Source organism: Palaemon carinicauda, chromosome 18 (assembly GCF_036898095.1).
Source record: "Palaemon carinicauda isolate YSFRI2023 chromosome 18, ASM3689809v2, whole genome shotgun sequence".
Classification (NCBI taxonomy): Eukaryota; Metazoa; Arthropoda; class Malacostraca; order Decapoda; family Palaemonidae; genus Palaemon; species Palaemon carinicauda.
Genome location: NC_090742.1, coordinates 19,446,154 through 19,468,573, shown reverse-complemented (window position 1 = coordinate 19,468,573; position 22,420 = coordinate 19,446,154). Strand labels below are relative to the sequence as shown.

The 22,420-nt window shown below is 34.4% G+C and overlaps 5 protein-coding genes across 5 annotated transcripts; all 5 read left to right on the top strand.

Annotated features, from left to right (window-relative positions):
• Positions 1 to 820: 820 nt before the first annotated feature.
• LOC137657683 (cuticle protein 19-like) lies at positions 821 to 1,179 on the top strand. The gene has a single exon (XM_068392083.1). The coding sequence runs from the start codon at positions 821 to 823 to the stop codon at positions 1,163 to 1,165; it is 345 nt and encodes a 114-aa protein (XP_068248184.1). The 3' UTR covers positions 1,166 to 1,179.
• A 1,644-nt stretch (positions 1,180 to 2,823) lies between these two features.
• LOC137657202 (cuticle protein 21-like) lies at positions 2,824 to 6,466 on the top strand. Its single transcript, XM_068391546.1, has 3 exons — positions 2,824 to 2,952; positions 5,393 to 5,521; positions 6,116 to 6,466. Exons 1-3 carry the CDS (start codon positions 2,824 to 2,826, stop codon positions 6,464 to 6,466), a joined length of 609 nt encoding a protein of 202 aa, XP_068247647.1.
• A 4,074-nt stretch (positions 6,467 to 10,540) lies between these two features.
• LOC137657681 (cuticle protein 19-like) lies at positions 10,541 to 11,678 on the top strand. Its single transcript, XM_068392082.1, has 2 exons — positions 10,541 to 10,654; positions 11,300 to 11,678. Exon 2 carries the CDS (start codon positions 11,306 to 11,308, stop codon positions 11,648 to 11,650), a length of 345 nt encoding a protein of 114 aa, XP_068248183.1. The 5' UTR covers positions 10,541 to 10,654; positions 11,300 to 11,305; the 3' UTR covers positions 11,651 to 11,678.
• A 3,547-nt stretch (positions 11,679 to 15,225) lies between these two features.
• Positions 15,226 to 16,810, top strand: LOC137657201 (cuticle protein 7-like). Its single transcript, XM_068391545.1, has 3 exons — positions 15,226 to 15,237; positions 15,941 to 16,069; positions 16,460 to 16,810. The coding sequence occupies exons 1-3, from the start codon at positions 15,226 to 15,228 to the stop codon at positions 16,808 to 16,810; spliced, it is 492 nt and encodes a 163-aa protein (XP_068247646.1).
• A 96-nt stretch (positions 16,811 to 16,906) lies between these two features.
• Positions 16,907 to 22,314, top strand: LOC137657200 (cuticle protein 7-like). Its single transcript, XM_068391544.1, has 3 exons — positions 16,907 to 16,911; positions 21,167 to 21,323; positions 21,964 to 22,314. The coding sequence occupies exons 1-3, from the start codon at positions 16,907 to 16,909 to the stop codon at positions 22,312 to 22,314; spliced, it is 513 nt and encodes a 170-aa protein (XP_068247645.1).
• The last annotated feature ends 106 nt before the right edge of the window (positions 22,315 to 22,420 follow it).

Genomic DNA, 22,420 nt, shown 5'->3' with positions numbered 1-22,420 from the left:
TACACATATATTCCTACAAAAAAAGTGACAGGATTTCTGGAAAAAATACTAACAATACACAATAAAGAGTCAAATGATTTTAGAAGCAGATGATTATCCATTAACAAAAGAAACAAAAGAGAATCTACTGATAATGGTCAAGCAATGCTTGGTTGGATATGAGAGAGAGAGAGAGAGAGAGAGAGAGAGAGAGAGGAGAGAGAGAGAGAGAGAGAGAGAGAGAGAGAGAGATTGTTTTCAGTAGCTCCTTGAAGATGATCGGAGACCAATTGCCCTTCCTCTCCACCACAGGTCCTAATTGCATCCTGCTGCCTTGTGGCTTTGGCCGTGGGACGCCCTGATGATTCCCCAGCTCCTGAGGGATATGGATATGCCGCCCCTGATCATCAGCTCACTTACGGACACCAGGAGAAACACGAGGTAGGATAGGCAAAATGTTTTACGTTCGTCTTTACATTTGCAATTTTAAAAAGAAAACTATTGGCTTCCATGATTTTTAAGGGAAATATTTGATTTTAATTTAGGAATAGTACTGAAGGTAATAACGTTATATATACATCTTCACCAAGATATTATGTCAAATAAAAAATTGAATTGTAATAAGAATATTCTCAATTGGCTAGAGATACAATTAAAAAAAAAGAAAAAAAAAAACCTCTTCCCAAAATGTAATTATTTGTAGTTAATGAAAAAGACACCTTCGCAAAAATGTTTCGAAAAATCTACACAGATCTTTGCACTAAATGAAAAAAATGTTATAAACACATCCCGACAACCACACAAAAACCTGATCTATTTTTATTCTATTTATTATAAGGGAATGCCCTTCGACTTCGAGTATGCCGTCAAGGACGACTACAAGGGCCTTGACTTTGGCCAAGACTCAAAATCTGACGGAAAGGTCGTGACCGGCAAATACTACGTCCTCCTCCCCGACGGTCGCACTCAGATCGTCACTTACACCGCCGATCACTACAACGGATACCAAGCTGAGGTGACTTACGAGGGCGAGGCCAAGCCCTACCATCCTGCTCCATCCTACGGCGCTCCTAAACCCACTTATGGGGCTCCTGAACCCACTTACGAAGAACCCGCCCCAGTTTACGGAACCCCAGCTCCCACTTATGAAGAACCCAAAGCTCTCTACGGCGCTCCTGATCACTAAAACATAACCATTATAAGTTCTATTTAGATCCTGTATTTATTCATTTCATGTAAATAAAGAATTGTTCATTGTATTTCTTCTTTTTATTTTCATTATATGGTGTAAAATATACATTTTTGGACGCGGACATCTTCCTTCATTGATAGCTTCACAGTATAAAATCCTTCTTAACTTGATAGAAAAAATAAAAAGAATTTCATTTAAAGGCGACAGCTAAAGAATAAATTCCTATTTAATAAATACTGTATTTAGTACAATTCAGATTCCTAACCTCAAAAGGAATGAAATTTCTTTATAACGCTATAAGCTACAGAATTAGGATGTTAGAAACAAAATACTATCCAATTATATTTTGTATTCCCTTTTTTTCTTGTTTTTAGATCGCCTTGCTAGAAGAGCAAAACACGGGCTCTTGCACTAATGGCAGCCCGTAAATTTGTATTTCCTAGCTCTGAGAACCTATAATATGATCACAGAGATAACAGTTGCATTCTGTCTCTGGATTACTTTGAACTTTTTTATGATATCAACTGAAAAAGAATTGGGTTCCACAATTACCTTTACAGTAATATAAAAAAAAACCCTTTTTATTAAGAAGATTTCAAATCACGAGTCACTCATTTCTACTCCAAGACTTCCCACGTCAGAGGCCTTCGAATATCTAGCAGATACCTGGGAGGGGGTGGGGGGTGGAATGTATTTATCTATCTTTAATTTCAATCAAGTATTACCGGACGGAAGGTAGAAAATGTGAAAAATTATAAACCAAAATTATAAACCTAATATTATAATTATGTTCCAAAATGGCCTTGGTTACTTTGCAAAGCTTTCTCCTTTTTTTTTTTTTTTAATTAGGAATCAGACAGATCCTGAAGGCATCTCATGCTCTATTTTTCTTGTAAAAACAGTTTTTGATTTTTGTTAATATGTGCTGTGATTAACATTCTTGTTGAAAATTTATGCTTTTCTTTTGAAGTACACTTGGATTTTTTTTAAAATTAAGAATATGACAACTGTTGCTATTTTCAGCTCAGAATATACAAACAGACATCAGGTTATAATTAGGAATTCAATCCGAGAATATCTTTTTGTGACATGGTGACAGGCTAACAGCATATATATATATATATATATATATATATATATATATATATATATATATATGTAAATACCATGTATATATAAATCTTTATTGATTGAATTTGAATTGCTACCGTTCCATCAGACCCTGAATCACCTAGTTAGCAATTCGTCTCTTTTAGACAGCTTTCATACACACCTGATGTCACACTGTATTTTCGGACTTTGGGTTTTGAAAATTAACATCAGAAGCAAAAGACAACTAAAAACCTCGTCGCATGTCTTAAAGACCGAAAGCATAAAACTCTTCTCGCTAATACCAGAGGATCTGGACTGTGGCTGGTGATAGTATACGGTAGATCTATAATGCCCAAATATATCATGATGTACATATATACAAAACTGAAACTGTAAAGGCATATTTAAGGATAACAGAAAAAAATCCATCTATGCTTAGATCACGGGGACAGTGAGGTCCTGTTGCCAGTGAAATCTATCAAGCCGTGAGCAGGGACTTTCAACTTAAAACCATCAAACTAATCCAAGAGAAATCAATTTCCTACCACAGCCTTTAATATATGGTGGAACACAGATTGCAGTGTCCCCCAGCAGGAGTGAAAATGGATATAACGTACAAGGCTGAAAATTGGGTTCATCTCTGTGCTATGGGATGCTGCAAAGACTCTTTAGAGATGCCTACAGTACAGGCATGAGGTGATCTGACGCCTCTAATCACGGTAGAGAGTTGAAGATTCTCCTAAGATTCGTCTCAGGACTAAAATCAAATATAAAAAAAAAATCAGAGCAAATTTCCAAACATTGTTCAAGGAGAAAGATATCTTATGTTAAACACAAAGATTAGAAAACAGAAAAGTAGTGGAAAAAAAAAAAACAATGATCTTCATGGGCCCATCAGCAGAAATAAAGAATCTTGATAAGAGACAGTAATTTTAAATCAAGGAAAAACTGGGATGGTTGATTCATTGACTAACAGGGAAAGTACTTCTTCAAACTGAATGAAAGGGACGAAGCTTCCAAACAAAATGGCAGATATAATAGATATCAAGAGAGAGACCCCCCTAGGAGGAAAGTCAAGTAAAAAAAGCCTTGAAAATGACAATGCCAGTATATTAGACGTGAAAAGATATAAAACGGAGTTTCTAAAGCTTGCTATTAAAGCTAGTCACAAATAAGATGGAGTGTGTCACCAGAACGACTTGCTTCTGAAATGTTACTCAATTAGAGAAAGAACAACGAAAGTAAAATTGGTGAGTTCATCCATTCCACTTGTCATCGTTAATCATTTTACGAACTGGGCCACATTTGTAAAACTCGTAAAGGAAATAGAAAACAGATATTTCTGTTTACTAGGCAACCACCAGTCAGCCTGTGAGAACTTTAATAACAGTAAACCGGTCACTATTATTCTTTTTATGTACACAAGTATGCATACGCCGTTCCGAAAAGTATTAAAAATTCGGTCAAGGTTACGACGCCGTTACAAGCAAAATGCTTCTCGGAAAGACCCACTGATGTTAAGAATGGGAAGACTGACTGAGGGCAGCGTATTACTTAATTAGTATGAAATAGTATGAATTAGTATGGATGGTCTCTTTCAATATCAAATGTGAAATGAATGTCTCGTGGGATCTTTCAATCAGAATTTTGATTTACACACGTTCATAGACACACAAATATACACTCAGTAATATATACATATATATATATATATATATATATATATATATATATATATATATATATATATATATATATATATATATATATATATATATATATATATATATATATATATATATATATATATATATATATATATATATATATATATATATTACCGTTAATGACCACAGTTAATGCGACGGAAGTTTAAGAAAATAATTAATAAAAGCTGGTTTCAGCTACATTTATATTTATCGATAAACATCAATGGAAATCACCAAAACTTCATGAAGTAGATTTATCCGTTGAAAATAAACTGATTTTTTTCTATTTCATATTCATTGATATATACAGCATCCGAATGCTTTACATTACAATTATATATCCAGAAGTAAAATTACAGAGAATAGTTTTCTAAAACGCCCACCAGGAGGAACTCGAAATCAGAAGGAGATCCTTCAAATCTACCGAAGGATTGTAAGAGGAATGTTGTGGTTCTGTGGGAAAACTAAAGAATTTACTTTAATTTTTTTCAAATATTACATTATGGAAGAAAACCTTCAAATGGCTTCAAACTTATGGTTCATTTCATCTTTCGAAATGCAATTAGATCGATGATATATGAGGGGGGCGGTTAGTTGTAAGGGGTAGGGTAAAGGAGTTGGTCATCTGTGGGCGGGGCTCCGCTATTCCTGACCCTGAAAAGGTCTGTATATATAACACAAGCAGTCGACGTAATTGTCAAACTCGACTCGTTCACCGAAGAAGCGAACATGTCTATTAAGGTGAGATTTCAGGACGATTGGAATTCTGGGAATCGAGAGGAAATTCCTTGTTTTTCGAAGTGAATAACTGCGGCCATCTTGGATTCCATTTTAATAAATAACTGTTAGTTATTTAAGATAGGCGATGCTGTATCTTAAAGCCGACACTACAAATTAAAGTCGTAAAAAGTGAATCTAATCATCAATGATTGAATTTGATGCTAAATCCCGTCAGTATCATTTGCAGTAAATGAGGTATATTTGAACATCACAATACGTAATATTTACTTTAACTTTACCATTAAAATACTGGTAGATCAGAATTTACTTCTAACAATTAAACCAATATCACAAAAATATCTATAAAGTCTTTTCTAGGGTCATTCCTACGTTTCTTTTGAATCTACAGATTTATTCCTACAAAAAAAGTGACTGGATTTATGGAACAAAAATATTAACAATACACAATAATGATTGAAATGATTTTAGAAGCAGATGGTTATCCATTAACAAAAGAAACAAAAGAGAATCTACTGATGATAGCCAAGCAATGTTTGGTTAGGGGAGAGAGAGAGAGAGAGAGAGAGAGAGAGAGAGAGAGAGAGAGAGAGAGAGAGAGAGAGAGAGAGAGAGTTATTAATCATTTTCATTAGCTCCTTAAAGATTATCCGAGACCAATTGCCCTTCCTCTCCACCACAGGTCCTAATTGCATCCTGCTGCCTCGTGGCTTTGGTCGTGGGGCGCCCTGACGATTCCCCAGTTCCTGAAGGATACGGATATGACGCCCCTGACCATCAGCTGAGCTACGGACACCAGGAGAAACACGAGGTAAGATAGGCAAAGTGTTTTACGTTTGTCTTAACTTTTACACTTCCAAAAAGGTTTAGCAAATTGTTTTTTCTGCTCGACTTTGGTTTTGCAATTTGAAAAAAAAGAAAAAACTATTGCCTTTCATGATGATTTTAAAGTAAATATTTTATTTTACTTTAAGGATGGAATATTCAAACTTAAGACAATGCTAACTGGTTATCATTGAAGATAATATTGTTACATTTAACTCTTCACTGACATACATCATTCTTGAATAAATAGTTATAACAAGAATATTCAGAGGTAGCTAACAGATACACTTTCTTAAAAAGGTCCCTTTAACAACTAAGTACATTAGGTCCCTTCAGCAACAACTATACTTCCTTAAATGTAATTCCTTCTTTGTAATGAAAAGGACCACCATCGCCAAAATGTTTAATAGATTTTTGCACAAAATGAAAACATTTTCATGAACACAACTAGGCAAACATAAAAAAAATGACTTATGATATTTAATGGTAAATTTACCGACATTAAAAACAGTCCTAAATGTCAAAACGGTACAGTAATGTGTATTACAAAATAAATAGAATGTTTTTATTTTAATTTCAGAAGGGAATGTCCTTCGACTTCGAGTATGCCGTCAAGGACGACTACAAGGGCCTTGACTTTGGCCACGACTCCACATCTGACGGAAAGGTCGTAACCGGCAAGTACTACGTCCTCCTCCCCGACGGTCGCACTCAGATCGTCACTTACACCGCCGATCACTACAACGGATACCAGGCTGAGGTCACTTACGAGGGCGTAGCCAAGCCCTACCATCCTGCTCCATCCTACGGCGCTCCTAAGCCCACTTATGGGGCTCCTGAACCCACTTATGAAGAACCCACCCCAGTTTATGGAACCCCAGCTCCCACTTATGAAGAACCCAAAGCTCTCTACGGCGCTCCTGATCACTGAAACATAACCAGCATAAATTCTATTTAGATCCTGTATTTATTCATTTCATGTAAATAAAGAAATTATTCAAAGTATTTCTTCTTTTTATTTTCATTATATGGTGTAAAATATACATTGTTGGATGAGGACATCTTCCTTCATTGTTAGCTTCATAGTATAAAATCCTTCTTAACTAGATAGAAAAAAAAAAGAAAACAGAATTTCTTATAAAGACGACGGCTATAGAATAAATTCCAGCGTAATCAACATTGTATTTTTCTATTTCCTAGCTCTGAGAACTTAGAATCTGATCGAAAAAAAAAAAGTTGCAGTCTGTCTATGGATTACTTTGAACTTTTTTCATGATATCAACTCGGAAAGAATTTGGTTCCACAATTACCTTTTTAATTATAAAAAAAAAAACTTTTCCTTGAGAAGATTTCAAATCAAGAGTCAGTATTTTATACTTCAAGACTTGCCACGTCAGAGGACTTCGAATAGTTCGCAGATACCTCGGGGTTAGATTGTATTTATTTATATTCATTTCTAATCAAGTATTACAGGATGGAAGGCACAAAATATGAAAAATTGTAAAACCATTATTATAATTATGTTCCAAAACTGTCTTGGTTACTCTGCAAAGCTTTTTTATTTTTTTATATGGAATCAGGGAGATCATTTACCTGAAGGCATCTCATGGTTTATATTTCTTATAAAAACAGATTTTGATTTTTGTAATAATGCGCCGTGATCAACTTTCGTGTCGATTTTTTTTTTCTTTTTTTTTTGTAGTACACATTTATTTATTTTTCAGTTAAGAATATGACTACTGTCGCATTTTCAGCTTAGAATATACAAACAGACATCAGGTTATAATCAGGAATTCAATCCGAGAATATCTTTTTGTGACATGGTGACATGCTAACAGCATATATATATATATATATATATATATATATATATATATATATATATATATATATATATATATATATATATTTATACCATGTATATATAAATCTTTATTGATTGAATTTGAATTGCTACCGTTCCAACAGACCTTGAATCACCTAGTTAGCAATTCGTCTCTTTAGACAGGTTTCATACACACCTTATGTCACACTGTATTTTCGGACTTTGGGTTTTGAAAATTAACATCAGAAGCAAAAGACAACTAAAAACCTCGTCGCATGTCTTAAAGACCGAAAGCATAAAACTCTTCTCGCTAATACCAGAGGATCTGGACTGTGGCTGGTGATAGTATACGGTAGATCTATAATGCCCAAATATATCATGATGTACATATATACAAAACTGAAACTGTAAAGGCATATTTAAGGATAACAGAAAAAAATCCATCTATGCTTAGATCACGGGGACAGTGAGGTCCTGTTGCCAGTGAAATCTATCAAGCCGTGAGCAGGGACTTTCAACTTAAAACCATCAAACTAATCCAAGAGAAATCAATTTCCTACCACAGCCTTTAATATATGGTGGAACACAGATTGCAGTGTCCCCCAGCAGGAGTGAAAATGGATATAACGTACAAGGCTGAAAATTGGGTTCATCTCTGTGCTATGGGATGCTGCAAAGACTCTTTAGAGATGCCTACAGTACAGGCATGAGGTGATCTGACGCCTCTAATCACGGTAGAGAGTTGAAGATTCTCCTAAGATTCGTCTCAGGACTAAAATCAAATATAAAAAAATAAATCAGAGCAAATTTCCAAACATTGTTCAAGGAGAAAGATATCTTATGTTAAACACAAAGATTAGAAAACAGAAAAGAAGTAGAGGAAAAAACAAACAAACAAACAATGATCTTCATGGGCCCATCAGCAGAAATAAAGAATATTGATAAGAGACAGTGATATTAAATCAAGGAAAAACTGGGATGGTTGATTCATTGACTAACAGGGAAAGTACTTCTTCAAACTGAATGAAAGGGACGAAGCTTCCAAACAAAATGGCAGATATAATAGATATCAAGAGAGAGACCCCCCTAGGAGGAAAGTCAAGTAAAAAAAGCCTTCAAAATGACAATGCCAGTATATTAGACGTGAAAAGATATAAAACGGAGTTTCTAAAGCTTGCTATTAAAGCTAGTCACAAATAAGATGGAGTGTGTCACCAGAACGACTTGCTTCTGAAATGTTACTCAATTAGAGAAAGAACAACGAAAGTAAAATTGGTGAGTTCATCCATTCCACTTGTCATCGTTAATCATTTTACGAACTGGGCCACATTTGTAAAACTCGTAAAGGAAATAGAAAACAGATATTTCTGTTTACTAGGCAACCACCAGTCAGCCTGTGAGAACTTTAATAACAGTAAACCGGTCACTATTATTCTTTTTATCTACACAAGTATGCATACGCCGTTCCGAAAAGTATTAAAAATTCGGTCAAGGTTACGACGCCGTTACAAGCAAAATGCTTCTCGGAAAGACCCACTGATGTTAAGAATGGGAAGACTGACTGAGGGCAGCGTATTACTTAATTAGTATGAAATAGTATGAATTAGTATGGATGGTGTCTTTCAATATCAAATGTGAAATGAATGTCTCGTGGGATCTTTCAATCAGAATTTTGATTTACACACGTTCATAGACACACGAATATACACACAGTAATATATACATATATATAAACATTTATATATATATATATATATATATATATATATATATACATATATATATATATATATATGTATATATATATATATATATATATATATATATATATATATATATATATATATATATATATATATATATATATATTATTACCGTTAATGACCACAGTTAATGCGACGGGAGTTTAAGAAAATAAATAATAAAAGCTGGTTTCAGCTACATTTAGATTTATAGATGAATATCAATGGAAATCATCAAAACTTCATGAAGTAAATTTATCCGTTGAAAATAAACTGATTTTTTCTATTTCATATTCATTGATATATACAGCATCCGAATGCTTTACATTACAATTATATATCCAGAAGTAAAATTACAGAGAATAGTTTTCTAAAACGCCCACCAGGAGGAACTCGAAATCAGAAGGAGATCCTTCAAATCTACCGAAGGATTGTAAGAGGAATGTTGTGGTTCTGTGGGAAAACTGAAGAATTTACTTTAATTTTTTCAAATATTACATTATGGAAGAAAACCTTCAAATGGCTTCAAACTTATGGTTCATTTCATCTTTCGAAATGCAATTAGATCGATGATATATGAGGGGGGCGGTTAGTTGTAAGGGGTAGGGGAAAGGAGTTGGTCATCTGTGGGCGGGGCTCCGCTATTCCTGACCCTGAAAAGGTCTGTATAAAACACAAGCAGTCGACGTAATTGTCAAACTCGACTCGTTCACCGAAGAAGCGAACATGTCTATTAAGGTGAGATTTCAGGACGATTGGAATTCTGGGAATCAAGAGGAAATGCCTTGTTTTTCGAAGTGAATAACTTCGGCCATCTTGGATTCCATTTTAATAAATACTTGTTAGTTATTTAAGATGGTCGATGCTGTATCTTAAAGCCGACACTACAAATTAAAGTTGTAAAAAGTGAATCTAATCATCAATGATTGAATTTGATGCTAAATTCCGTCAGTATCATTTGCAATAAATGAGGTATATTTGAACATCACAATACGTAATATTTACTTTAACTATACCATTAACATACTGGTAGATCAGAATTTACTTCTAACAATTAAACCAATATCACAAAAATATCTATAAAGTCTTTTCTAGGGTCATTCCTACGTTTCTTTTGAATCTACAGATTTATTCCTACAAAAAAGTGACTGGATTTATGGAAAAAAAAATATTAACAATACACAATAATGATTCAAATGTTTTTAGAAGCAGATGGTTATCCATTAACAAAAGAAACAAAAGAAAAGCTACCGATGATAGTCAAGCAATGTTTGGTTAGGAGAGAGAGAGAGAGAGAGAGAGAGAGAGAGAGAGAGAGAGAGAGAGAGAGAGAGAGAGAGAGAGAGAGAGAGAGAGTTATTAATTGTCTTCAGTAGCTCCTTAAAGATTATCCGAGACCAATTGCCCTTCCTCTCCACCACAGGTCCTAATTGCATCCTGCTGCCTCGTGGCTTTGGTCGTGGGGCGCCCTGACGATTCCCCAGCTCCTGAAGGATACGGATATGACGCCCCTGACCATCAGCTCAGCTACGGACACCAGGAGAAACACGAAGTAAGATAGACAAAGTGTTTTACGTTTGTCTTAACTTTTACAATTCCAAAAAGGTTTAGCAAATTGTTTTATGCTCGACTTTGGTTTCACAATTTGAAAAAAAAAACTATTGCCCTCCATGATGATTTTAAAGTAAATGTTTTATTTTACTTTAAGGATGGAATATTCAAACTTAAGCCAATGCTAACTGGTTATCATTGAAGATAATAATGATACATTCAACTCTTCACTGACATACTTCACTCTTGAATAAATAGTTATAAAAAGAATATTCAGAGGTAGCTGACAGATACGATTTCTGAAAAAGGTCCTTTTAACAACTAAGTACAGTAGGTCCCTTCAGCAACAACTCAAGTTATTTACCTATCATTCCTTGAATGTAATTACTACCAAAAACATTTATTTTCCAATCTCCTTAATATGTGATTATCTGTACCTAATGAAAAGGACCACCATCGCAAAAATGTTTGGAAAAATGCACATAGATTTTTGCACAAAATGAAACCATTTTCAACAACACAACTAGACATACACATAAAAAAGTACCTTTAATATTTGCCGACATTGAAAAAATTCCTAAATGTCAAAATGTCACAGTAATGTGTATTGCAAAATTAATACGAATGTTTTTTATTTCATTTTTAGAAGGGAATGCCCTTCGACTTCGAGTATGCCGTCAAGGACGACTACAAGGGCCTTGACTTCGGCCACGACTCCAAATCTGACGGAAAGGTCGTGACCGGCAAGTACTACGTCCTCCTCCCCGACGGTCGCACTCAGATCGTCACTTACACCGCCGATCACTACAACGGATACCAGGCTGAGGTGACTTACGAGGGCGAAGCCAAGCCCTACCATCCTGCTCCATCCTACGGCGCTCCTAAGCCCACCTATGGGGCTCCTGAACCCACTTACGAAGAACCCGCCCCAGTTTATGGAACCCCAGCTCCCACTTATGAAGAACCCAAAGCTCTCTACGGCGCTCCTGATCACTAAAACATAACTATCATAAATTCTATTTAGATCCTGTATTTATTCATTTCATGTAAATAAAGAAATTATTCAAAGTATTTCTTTTTTTTTTTTCATTATATGGTGTAAAATATACATTGTTGGACGAGGACATCTTCCTTCATTGTTAGCTTCATAGTATAAAATCCTTCTTAAGTTGATAGAAAAAAGAAAAAGATTTTCCTATAAAGACGACGGCTAAAGCATAAATTCCTCCGTAATCAACGTTGTATTTAGTAGAATTCAGATTCTTAACTTCACAAGGAATGAATTTCCTTATAACGCTATAAGGTACAGAATTAGGATGCTAGAAATAGATTGTTATATAATTATATTTTGTATTTCTTAACTGAGAGATTATGATATGATCACAGAGAGAACAGTTGCATTCTGTCTCTGAATTACTTTGAATTTTTTCATGATATCAACTGGGAAAGAATTTGGTTCCACAATTATCTTTTAATTATAAAAATAATCATTTCATTAAGATGATTTCAAATCAAGAGTCAGTCATGGATAAAGATATCTCATATCAATGAAGTAGTAGAAAAAAACAGCGAATGAGCTTCAAGGGTCCACCATCGAAAAAAGGAATCTTGATAAATACGGAAATATCAAATAAAGGAAAAACTAGAGTAGTTACTCCATTGACTTTTCCCACTGACAAAAATGGTGAAGTTTCTAAACAAAATATAATATATTATAGAGAAAGAAAAAAAGCCTAAGAGGAGAGCCTAGTCAAGGAAGCCTCTGGAAAGGCAATGCAAGTATTTTAGAAGTGACACATCAAAACCGGGGTTTTGAAAATTCGCTATTATTGCTTGCAACAAATGATATTGAATATTCCACCAGACCGACTTGCTCCTCAAATGTTAGTCAATAAGAGAGAGGACAATGAAAGTAAAATTGGTAAGTTCATTCATTGCACTTGTCATCGTTAGCCAGTTGAAGAACAGGGTCACATTTGTAAAATTCTTGAAGAAAATAGAAGCCGAACATATTTCTGTTTACTCGGCAAACATCCATAAGCCTGTCAGAACTGTAATAACAGTAAACCAGTCACCATCATTCTTTTTATGTACACTAGCATGCATTGGCTGTTCCGGAAAGTATTGTGAAATCGGTCAAGGTTGGCAGTTTTTCTTTCTCGGTTTCTTTCAGGGGTTACGACGCCGTTACAAGCAAAATGCTTTCGGAAAGACCCACTGACGTCGAGAATGGGAAGACGGATTGAGAACAGCGTCTTTCTTAATTAGTTTGAGTAAAATAGCATTAATTAGTATGAATGGCCTTTTTCAATATGAAATGTGAAATGAATGTCTCGTGGGATCTTTCAATCTGATTTTGTCTCACACATTCATAGACACACGAATACACACACGGACACCCACAATAATATATGTGTATATGTATATGTATGTATGTATATATAAATTATATATATATGTGTGTGTGTATACATATATATATATATATGTATACATACATATATATATATATATATATATATATATATATATATATATATATATATATATATATATATATATATATGGTGGTAGGACAATTGCGTACTGGACATTTGCGTCCCGGACAGTTGTGTCCCGGACAATTGCGTCCCCGGACAATTGCATCCCTGGACTTTTTCGTCCCGGAAATTTGCGTACCTGTACTTGTTTTTAGTGACCAGGTAATATTTGTTAAGAGATACGGAAGTAACTGTGTCTCTTTGTATGTCTGTATGCATGGATGTATGTAAGTAAGTATGTATGTATGTAAGTAAGTATGTATGTATGTAAGTAAGTATGTATGTATGTATGCGTGTTATTGCTTGATTACAGAACTACTAATTACTGTAAATAAGATATATGGCATAAAACCGTTGAGGTACAGAACTTGGAATTACTGTAGTTATCTATGATTTTACTTTCGTATTTACGTAGACCTTTAGAAAGCAATTCATGGTTTCTCTAGAAGCAGAAGAGACTTTTTATTCACGGCAGATCAACCTCAGTTGTTGGAGTGGGCATAGGATTCAACCAACTTTCTCAATTTCATCGTGGAATGTTCATGACCAAATAGCTGATGACTAGCCGAGGTCCAATAATAGTTTAGAAGGATGGCATAACACAATTCAGAATTCTATAACATGTCATCACCCCTCCATTTGGAAATTAATTGACGCCCTAATGAAAGAAGAAGCTGTGGCGGAGAAAAAGGAAAGTAGACTATCTTTCTTACGAGACGTTGCTCATAACATGCATACCTTTTAGGTATGAACTTACAAGGAGCCATCGTAAGTCATTATTGAAAAAATATAACCTAACCTTTTTAGACTTGTATATAGAAAATTTATAGTGTATACATATATATATATATATAAATATATATATATATATATATATATATATATATATATATATATATATATATATATATATATATAAAATTTTCCATTTTATAAAGTTTTATAAGGTAATAAAACGTGCAAATGAAATATTGATGTCTATATATATGTTCTTTCGTGTCCAGTATGGCTATAGGTATAATTATTGCCAAAGTATGAATTAAGAATCTAAATTATTTGATGCTATTAAAACATATGCATATTCAGGGTGGATAAAGGTATAAATAAAATTACTGTGTAAAAGTGTAGAGTAAAGGTAAAGATGAAAAGCTTTATAGAATCAGTAAAACACAAATACAGGTACGCAAATATCCGGGACGCATATGTCCAGGGACGCATATGTCCGGGGACGCAATTGTCCGGGGACGCAATTGTCCGGGACACAACTGTCCGGGACGCAAAAGTACGCAAATGTCCTAGAACCTATATATATATATATATATATATATATATATATATATATATATATATATATATATGTATATATGTATATATATATATATATATATATATATATATATATATATATATATATATATATTATCGTAAATGACCCAAGTCATTACGACAGAAGTTTAAGGAAGTCAATAATAAAGGCAAGTTGCTGCTACGTGTAGATTTATCGGGGAACATCAATGGAAATAACTCAAAATTTCATCCATTCAAAACCAACCGATTTTTTTCTAGTACATGGTCTTTGATATGTACAGGATCAGAATACTTAAAATTATCCAAATGTGAGGATTGATTCATTAACTTCCTGATGTGACAAAAGTACAATTCCGGAGAATATTTTTCTCTAAAACGCCCACCAGGAGGAACTCAGGAGTCAGAAGATCCTTCATATCTACTGAAGGATTGTAAGAAGAAGAATGGAGTTGTGGTTCTGAGACAAACCTAAAGAATTTGTTCTAATTTTTTCGTAATATTGAATTTTTTGGGAAAACCTTCAAATGCCATCAGACTTTTGGTTCATTTCATCTTTCGTCATGAAACTAGGTCAAAGATATATTGAGAAGGGGGGTGGGGGCAGGGAAACCCAGTTGGTCATCTGTGGGCGGGGCTTCGCTATTCCTGACCCTGAAAAGGTCTGTATAAAACACAAGCAGTCGACGTAATTGTCAAACTCGACTCGTTCACCGAAGAAGCGAACATGTCTCTTAAGGTGAGATTTCAGGACGATTGGAATTCTGGGAATCGAGAGGAAATTCCTTGTTTTTCGAAGTGAATAATTGCGGCCATCTTGGATTCCATTTTAATAAATAATTGTTAGTTATTTAAGATGGGCGATGCTGTATCTTAAAGCCGACACTACAAATTAAAGTCGTAAAAAGTGAATCAAATCATCAATGATTGAATTTGATGCTAAATCCCGTCAGTATCATTTGCAGTAAATGAGGTATATTTGAACATCACAATACGTAATATTTACTTTAACTTTACCATTAACATACTGGTAGATCAGAATTTACTTCTAACAATTAAACCAATATCAGAAAAATATCTAAAAAGTCTTTTCTAGGGTCATTCCTACGTTTCTTTTGAATCTACAGATTTATTCCTACAAAAAAGTGACTGGATTTATGGAAAAAAAATTTAACAATACACAATAATGAGTCAAATGATTTTAGAAGCAGATGGTTATCCATTAACAAAAGAAACAAAAGAGAATCTACTGATGATAGTCAAGCAATGTTTGGTTGGATGAGAGAGAGAGAGAGAGAGAGAGAGAGAGAGAGAGAGAGAGAGAGAGAGAGAGAGAGAGAGAGAGAGAGAGAGAGAGAGAGAGAGAGAGAGAGAGAGAGAGATTGTTTTCAGTAGCTCCTTGAAGATGATCGGAGACCAATTGCCCTTCCTCTCCACCACAGGTCCTAATTGCATCCTGCTGCCTTGTGGCTTTGGCCATGGGACGCCCTGATGATTTCCCAGCTCCTGAGGGATATGGATATGCCGCCCCTGATCATCAGCTCACTTACGGACACCAGGAGAAACATGAGGTAGGATAGGCAAAGTGTTTTACGTTCGTCTTTACATTTACAATTTGAAAAAGAAAACTATTGGCTTCCATGATTTTTAAGGGAAATATTTGATTTTAATTTAGGAATAGTACTGAAGATAATAATGTTATATATACATCTTCACCAAGACATTATGTCAAATAAAAAATTGAATTGTAATAAGAATATTCTCAATTGGCTGAGAGATACACTAAAAAAAAAAAAAAAAATCCCCTCCCCAAAATGTAATTATTTGTAGTTAATGAAAAAGACACCTTCGCAAAAATGTTTCGAAAAATCTACACAGATCTTTGCACTAAACGAAAATTTTTTATAAACACATCCCGACACCCACACAAAAACCTGATCTATTTTTATTCTATTTATTAGAAGGGAATGCCCTTCGACTTCGAGTATGCCGTCAAGGACGACTACAAGGGCCTTGACTTTGGCCAAGACTCCAAATCTGACGGAAAGGTCGTGACCGGCAAGTACTACGTCCTCCTCCCCGACGGTCGCACTCAGATCGTCACTTACACCGCCGATCACTACAACGGATACCAGGCTGAGGTGACTTACGAGGGCGAGGCCAAGCCCTACCATCCTGCTCCATCCTACGGCGCTCCTAAACCCACTTATGTGGCTCCTGAACCCACTTACGAAGAACCCGCCCCAGTTTACGGAACCCCAGCTCCCACTTATGAAGAACCCAAAGCTCTCTACGGCGCTCCTGATCACTAAGACATAACCATCATAGATTCTATTCAGATCCTGTATTTATTCATTTCATGTAAATAAAGAATTTTTCATTGTATTTCTTTTTTTTATTTTCATTATATGCTGTAAAATATACATTTTTGGACGAGGACATCTTCCTTCATTGTTAGCTTCACAGTATAAAAGAATTTAATTTAAAGACGACGGCTAAAGAATAAATTCCTACGTAATATATACTGTATTTAGTACAATTCAGATTCCTAACCTCAAAAGGAATGAAATTTCTTTATAACGCTATAAGCTACAGAATTAGGATGTTAGAAACAAAATACTATCCAATTATATTTTGTATTTCCTTTTTTTTTTTTTTTAGATCGCCTTGCTAGAAAAGCAAAACACGGGCTCTTGCACTAATGGCAGCCTATAAATTAGTATTTCCTAGCTCTGAGAACCTATAATATGATCACAGAGATAACAGTTGCATTCTGTCTCTGGATTATTTTGAACTTTTTCATATCAACTGAAAAAAAAGGGTTCCACAATTGCCTTTTTAATTATTAAAAAAAAAATTTCATTCAGAAGATTTCAAATCCAGTGTCACTCTTTTCAGTTCCAACTTGCCACGTCGAAGGCCTTCGAAATAGCTCGCAGATACCTAGGGGGGTGGGGAGGAATGTATTTATTTATTGATATCTCTAATCGAGTATTACCGGATGGAAGACAGAAAATATAAAAATTGTAAAACTATTATTATAATCATGTTCCAAAAAGGCCTTGGTTACTCTGCAAAGCTTTCTCCTTTTATATATGGAACAGACAGATCCTTTACCTGAAGGCATCTCATGCTCAATATTTCTTGTAAAAACAATTTTCGATTTTTGTAACGATTTGCTTTTGATCAATTTTCTTGTTGCAAATGTAAGCTTTGATTTTGAAATACCCATCGATAATTTCCTTTTCTTATTTTAAGTCAAGAATATGAATACTACATCTATTTGAAGCTTATAACATACAAATAGATATCGGATTATGATTAGGCATTCAATACAAGAATGTCATCTTTGGAATAAGAGAATGCATACATACAAACATTCATACACACATATACAGTACATTTATATATATATATATATATATATATATATATATATATATATATATATATATATATATATATATATATATATATATATATATATATATATATATATATATATATATATATATGTATATATATACATATATGTATATATATATATATATATATACATATATGTATATATATATATATATATATATATATATATATATATATATATATATATATATATATATATAGGTGTTTATGGGTTCCTCTAGTGGCTAAAGTGATTCTGCAATGACTCTTTAGTAACACCTACAGTACAGACACGAGGTTCACTAACAGTACTACTCACGAAAGGCAGTTGAAGATTCTCCTATGATTCTCAAGAGGACTTAAATGAAATATGAAAAAAAAATCAGAGTAAATTTACAAACAATGTTTAGGGATAAAGATATTTTATACCAATGAAGTGGGTGAAAAAAAAATAATGAGCTTCAAGGGTCTACCAGCAAAAAGAAAAAAAAATGTAATCTTGCTAAATACGAGAATATTAAATAAAGGAAAAACTGAGGTGATTGATTCATTGAATTTACCAAGGAAAATACTCCTTTCCACAGAAAGAAAGTGGTGAAGCTTCTAAACAAAATATAATATATTATAGAGAAAGAAAATAGCCTAAGAGGAGAGCCTAGTTAAGGAAGCCTTGCGAAAGGCAATACAAGTATTTTAGAAGTGACGCAGTAAAAACCGGGGTCTCTAAAGTTCGCTATTATTGCTAGCAACAAAAGATATTGAATATTTCACCAGACCGACTTTCTTCTCAAATGTTACCCAATTAGAGAGAGGGCATTGAAAGTAAAATTAGTGAGTTCATTCATTCCACTTGTCATCGTTAGCCATTTGAAGAACTGGGTCACTTTTGTAAAATCTGTATAGTAAATAGAAACTGAACATATTTCTGTTAATAGGCAACCACCCATCAGCCCGTCAGAACTGTCATAACAGTAAACCAGTCACCATCATTCTTTTTATGTACACTCGCATGCATTGGCTGTTCCGGAAAGTATTGCAAATTCGGTCAAGGTTGGCAATTTTTTTTCTCGGTTTCTTTCAGGGGTTACGACGCCATTAAAATCAAAATGCTTCTCGGAAAGACCTACTGATATTAGGAAGGGGAAGACTGGTTGAGGGCAGCGTCTTCCCTGATTACTATGAGTAAAATAGCATGAATTAGTATCAATGACCTCTTTGAATACCATATGTGAAATGGATGTCTCGTGGGATCTTTCAATCAGAAGTTTGAATCACACATTTATAAACACACGTATATATACAGACATAAACACACACATATATATTATATATATAAATGTATATATATGTATATATATATTATATATAAATATATACATATACATATATAAATATATATATATATATATATATATATATACATATATATAAATATATATATATATATATTATATATATATATATATATATATATATATATATATATATATATATATATATATATATATATATATAATGACTATAGTTACTGCAACGGAAGTTTAAGAGGGTCAATTATAAAAGTTGGTTTCAGCTACGTTTAGATTTATAAGGGAACGTCAATGGAAATCACTAAAAAATTCATGAAGTAAATTCATCCATTGAAAACAAACTGTATTTTTTTTCTAGATCATATCATTTGGTATGTATCAGAATAATTTCAAGATTTAAAGGCCACTCACGCATGGCAGAGGCAAGGGACAGTGACATTGCCCTATCAAGCAAGACAATGCCCTAGAGACTGACCAGGGACCAGGGAGTGCCAGGCAATGGCTGTTAATGACACAACAGGTAGGCCTATAAGCTCCCCTAAAGCCCCTACTAATATCCTTAACTCACAAGGATGGTGAGGTTGCAGAGACCAAATGAACAAACGAGTTTGAGAGGGAATCGAACCCCAGTCTGGCGATCACCAGTCAGGGACGTTACCACATACATTTCAATTATCCAAATATGAAGATTGATTCATTAGGTTATTGGTGTGACAAAAGTAATATTACAGAAAATAGTTTACTAAAACGCCCACCAGGAGGAAGTCGGAGTCAAAAGAAGATGCTTCAAATCTGCTGAAGGATTGTAAGAAGAAGAATGGAGGCGTGGTCCTGTGGCAAATCTAAAGAATTTGCCATCAGACTTCTAGTCCATTTCATCTTTCGACATGCAATTAGGTCGAAGATATATGTGGGGGGTAGGGGGTAGGGCGAAGGAGTTGGTCATCTGTGGGCGTGGCTTCGGTACTTCTGACCCTGAAAATGTCTGTATATAACACAAGAAGTTGAAATACTTGTCAAACTCGACTCGTTCATCGAAGAAGCGAACATGTCTCTTAAGGTGAGAATTCAGGAATCAAGAGGAAATTCATTGTTTTCAGAAGTGAATAACTAGTAATATTGGACTCCATTTTAATATATTAGTGTTAAATGTTTAAGGTGGGAGATATTGTAATGTAAAGCTGATAAGAATTGAAGTTGTAAAAATTGAATCTAATTACGATGATTGAATTTGACGTTAAATAACGTCAAAATTATTTGTATTAACTGAATTATATATGAATATCATACCAAATAATATCTACAGTATTGTAACTATATCACTTATTTACATTAGTCACTTCAGAGGATCAAAAATATCTGGTAGATCAAAATTTATTTTGAAAACCTAAACAGATACCAGAGAGATATCTATGAAGTCTTTTCAATAATAATTACATCGTTTCTCTCGAGTCTCGCATTCATTCCTACAAAAATTGACAGCCAATAGGAAAAAATTTTATTAATAATATTATTATTATCATTATTACTAGCTCAGCTACAGCCCTAATTGGAAAACCAGGATGCTATTTTCCCAGGGGCCCTAAGAGGAAAAATAGCACAGCGAGGAAAAAAAAAAAAACAAGGAAAAATAGGATATTTTAAGAATTGTAACATTAAGATAAATATTTCCTATATAAACTATGAAAACTTTAACAAAAAAAGAGGAAGAGAACTTAGATAGAATAGTGTGCCCGAGTGTACCCTCAAGCAATAATGATCCAAATGACTTTATAAGGAGTGAATATTCATTAAAGAAAAAAGGAAAATAAGCGAATTCAATGATGATAGTCGAGCAATGTTTAATCAGAGAGAGAGAGAGAGAGAGAGAGAGAGAGAGAGAGAGAGAGAGAGAGAGAGAGAGAGAGAGGGAGAGATTAATTATCTTCAGTAGCTCCTTAAAGATTATCCTAGAACAATTCCCCTTTTCCTTTCACCACAGGTCCTAATTGCCTCCTGTTGCCTCGTGGCTTTGGCCGTGGGACGCCCCGACGATTCCCCAGCTCCTGAAGGATATGGATATGCCGCCCCTGATCATCAGCTCAGCTACGGACACCAGGAGAATCACGAGGTAGGATAGGCAAAGTGTTTTACGTTTGGCTTGACTTTTACAATTCCAGAAAGGCTAAGCAAAATGCTTTCCGTTTGTCTTAACTTTTACAATTCCAGAAAGGCTAAGCAAAATGCTTTACGTTTGTTTATCTTAACTTTTGCAATTTGATAAAGAAAACCGTTGCTTTCCATGATGTTTTTAAAATAAATATTTTACTTATTAAGGATGGAATATTCAAACATTAGACTATGATAACTAGTTATTATTGAAGATAAAATTGTTACAACATATTTTACTGAAATACTCCATCCTTGAGTTGCAACAAGAATATTTGGAAGTAACTGAGAGATACATATCATCAAAAATAGCCCTCCCAAAACATCTATTAAAGGGGTCCCTTCAACAACAACAAAAATTATTTTCCTATCATTCCCAAATGTTATTATTTGTTGCCTGTGACAAGAATCACCTTTGCCAACATTTTTGGAAACATTTTGCACAGAATAAAATCAGTTTCATCAACACAAAACCAGATACGCATAGAAAAAACATGATCTATTCTGAGATACAATACTGACATTAAATACGTTCTCAAATGGCATAAGATCACAACAATGTGGATTACAAAATTGAATAGAATATTCTTATATGTTTTTAGAAGGGAATGCCATTTGACTTCGAGTACGCCGTCAAGGACGACTACAAGGGCCTTGACTTCGGCCACGACTCCAAATCTGATGGAAAGGTCGTGACCGGCAAGTACTACGTCCTCCTCCCCGACGGTCGCACTCAGATCGTCACTTACACCGCCGATCACTACAACGGATACCAGGCTGAGGTCACTTACGAGGGCGAAGCCAAGCCCTACCATCCTGCTCCATCCTACGACGCTCCTAAGCCCACCTATGGGGCTCCTGAACCCACTTACAAAGAACCCACCCCAGTATACGGAACATCAGCTCCCACTTATGAAGAACCCAAAGCTCTCTACGGCGCTCCTGATCATTAAAACATATCCATCATAAATTCTATTGAGGTCCTGTATTTATTCATTTTATGTAAATAAAGCAATTGTTTATAGCATTTCTTCTTTTTATTTTCTTTTGCATTGTGTA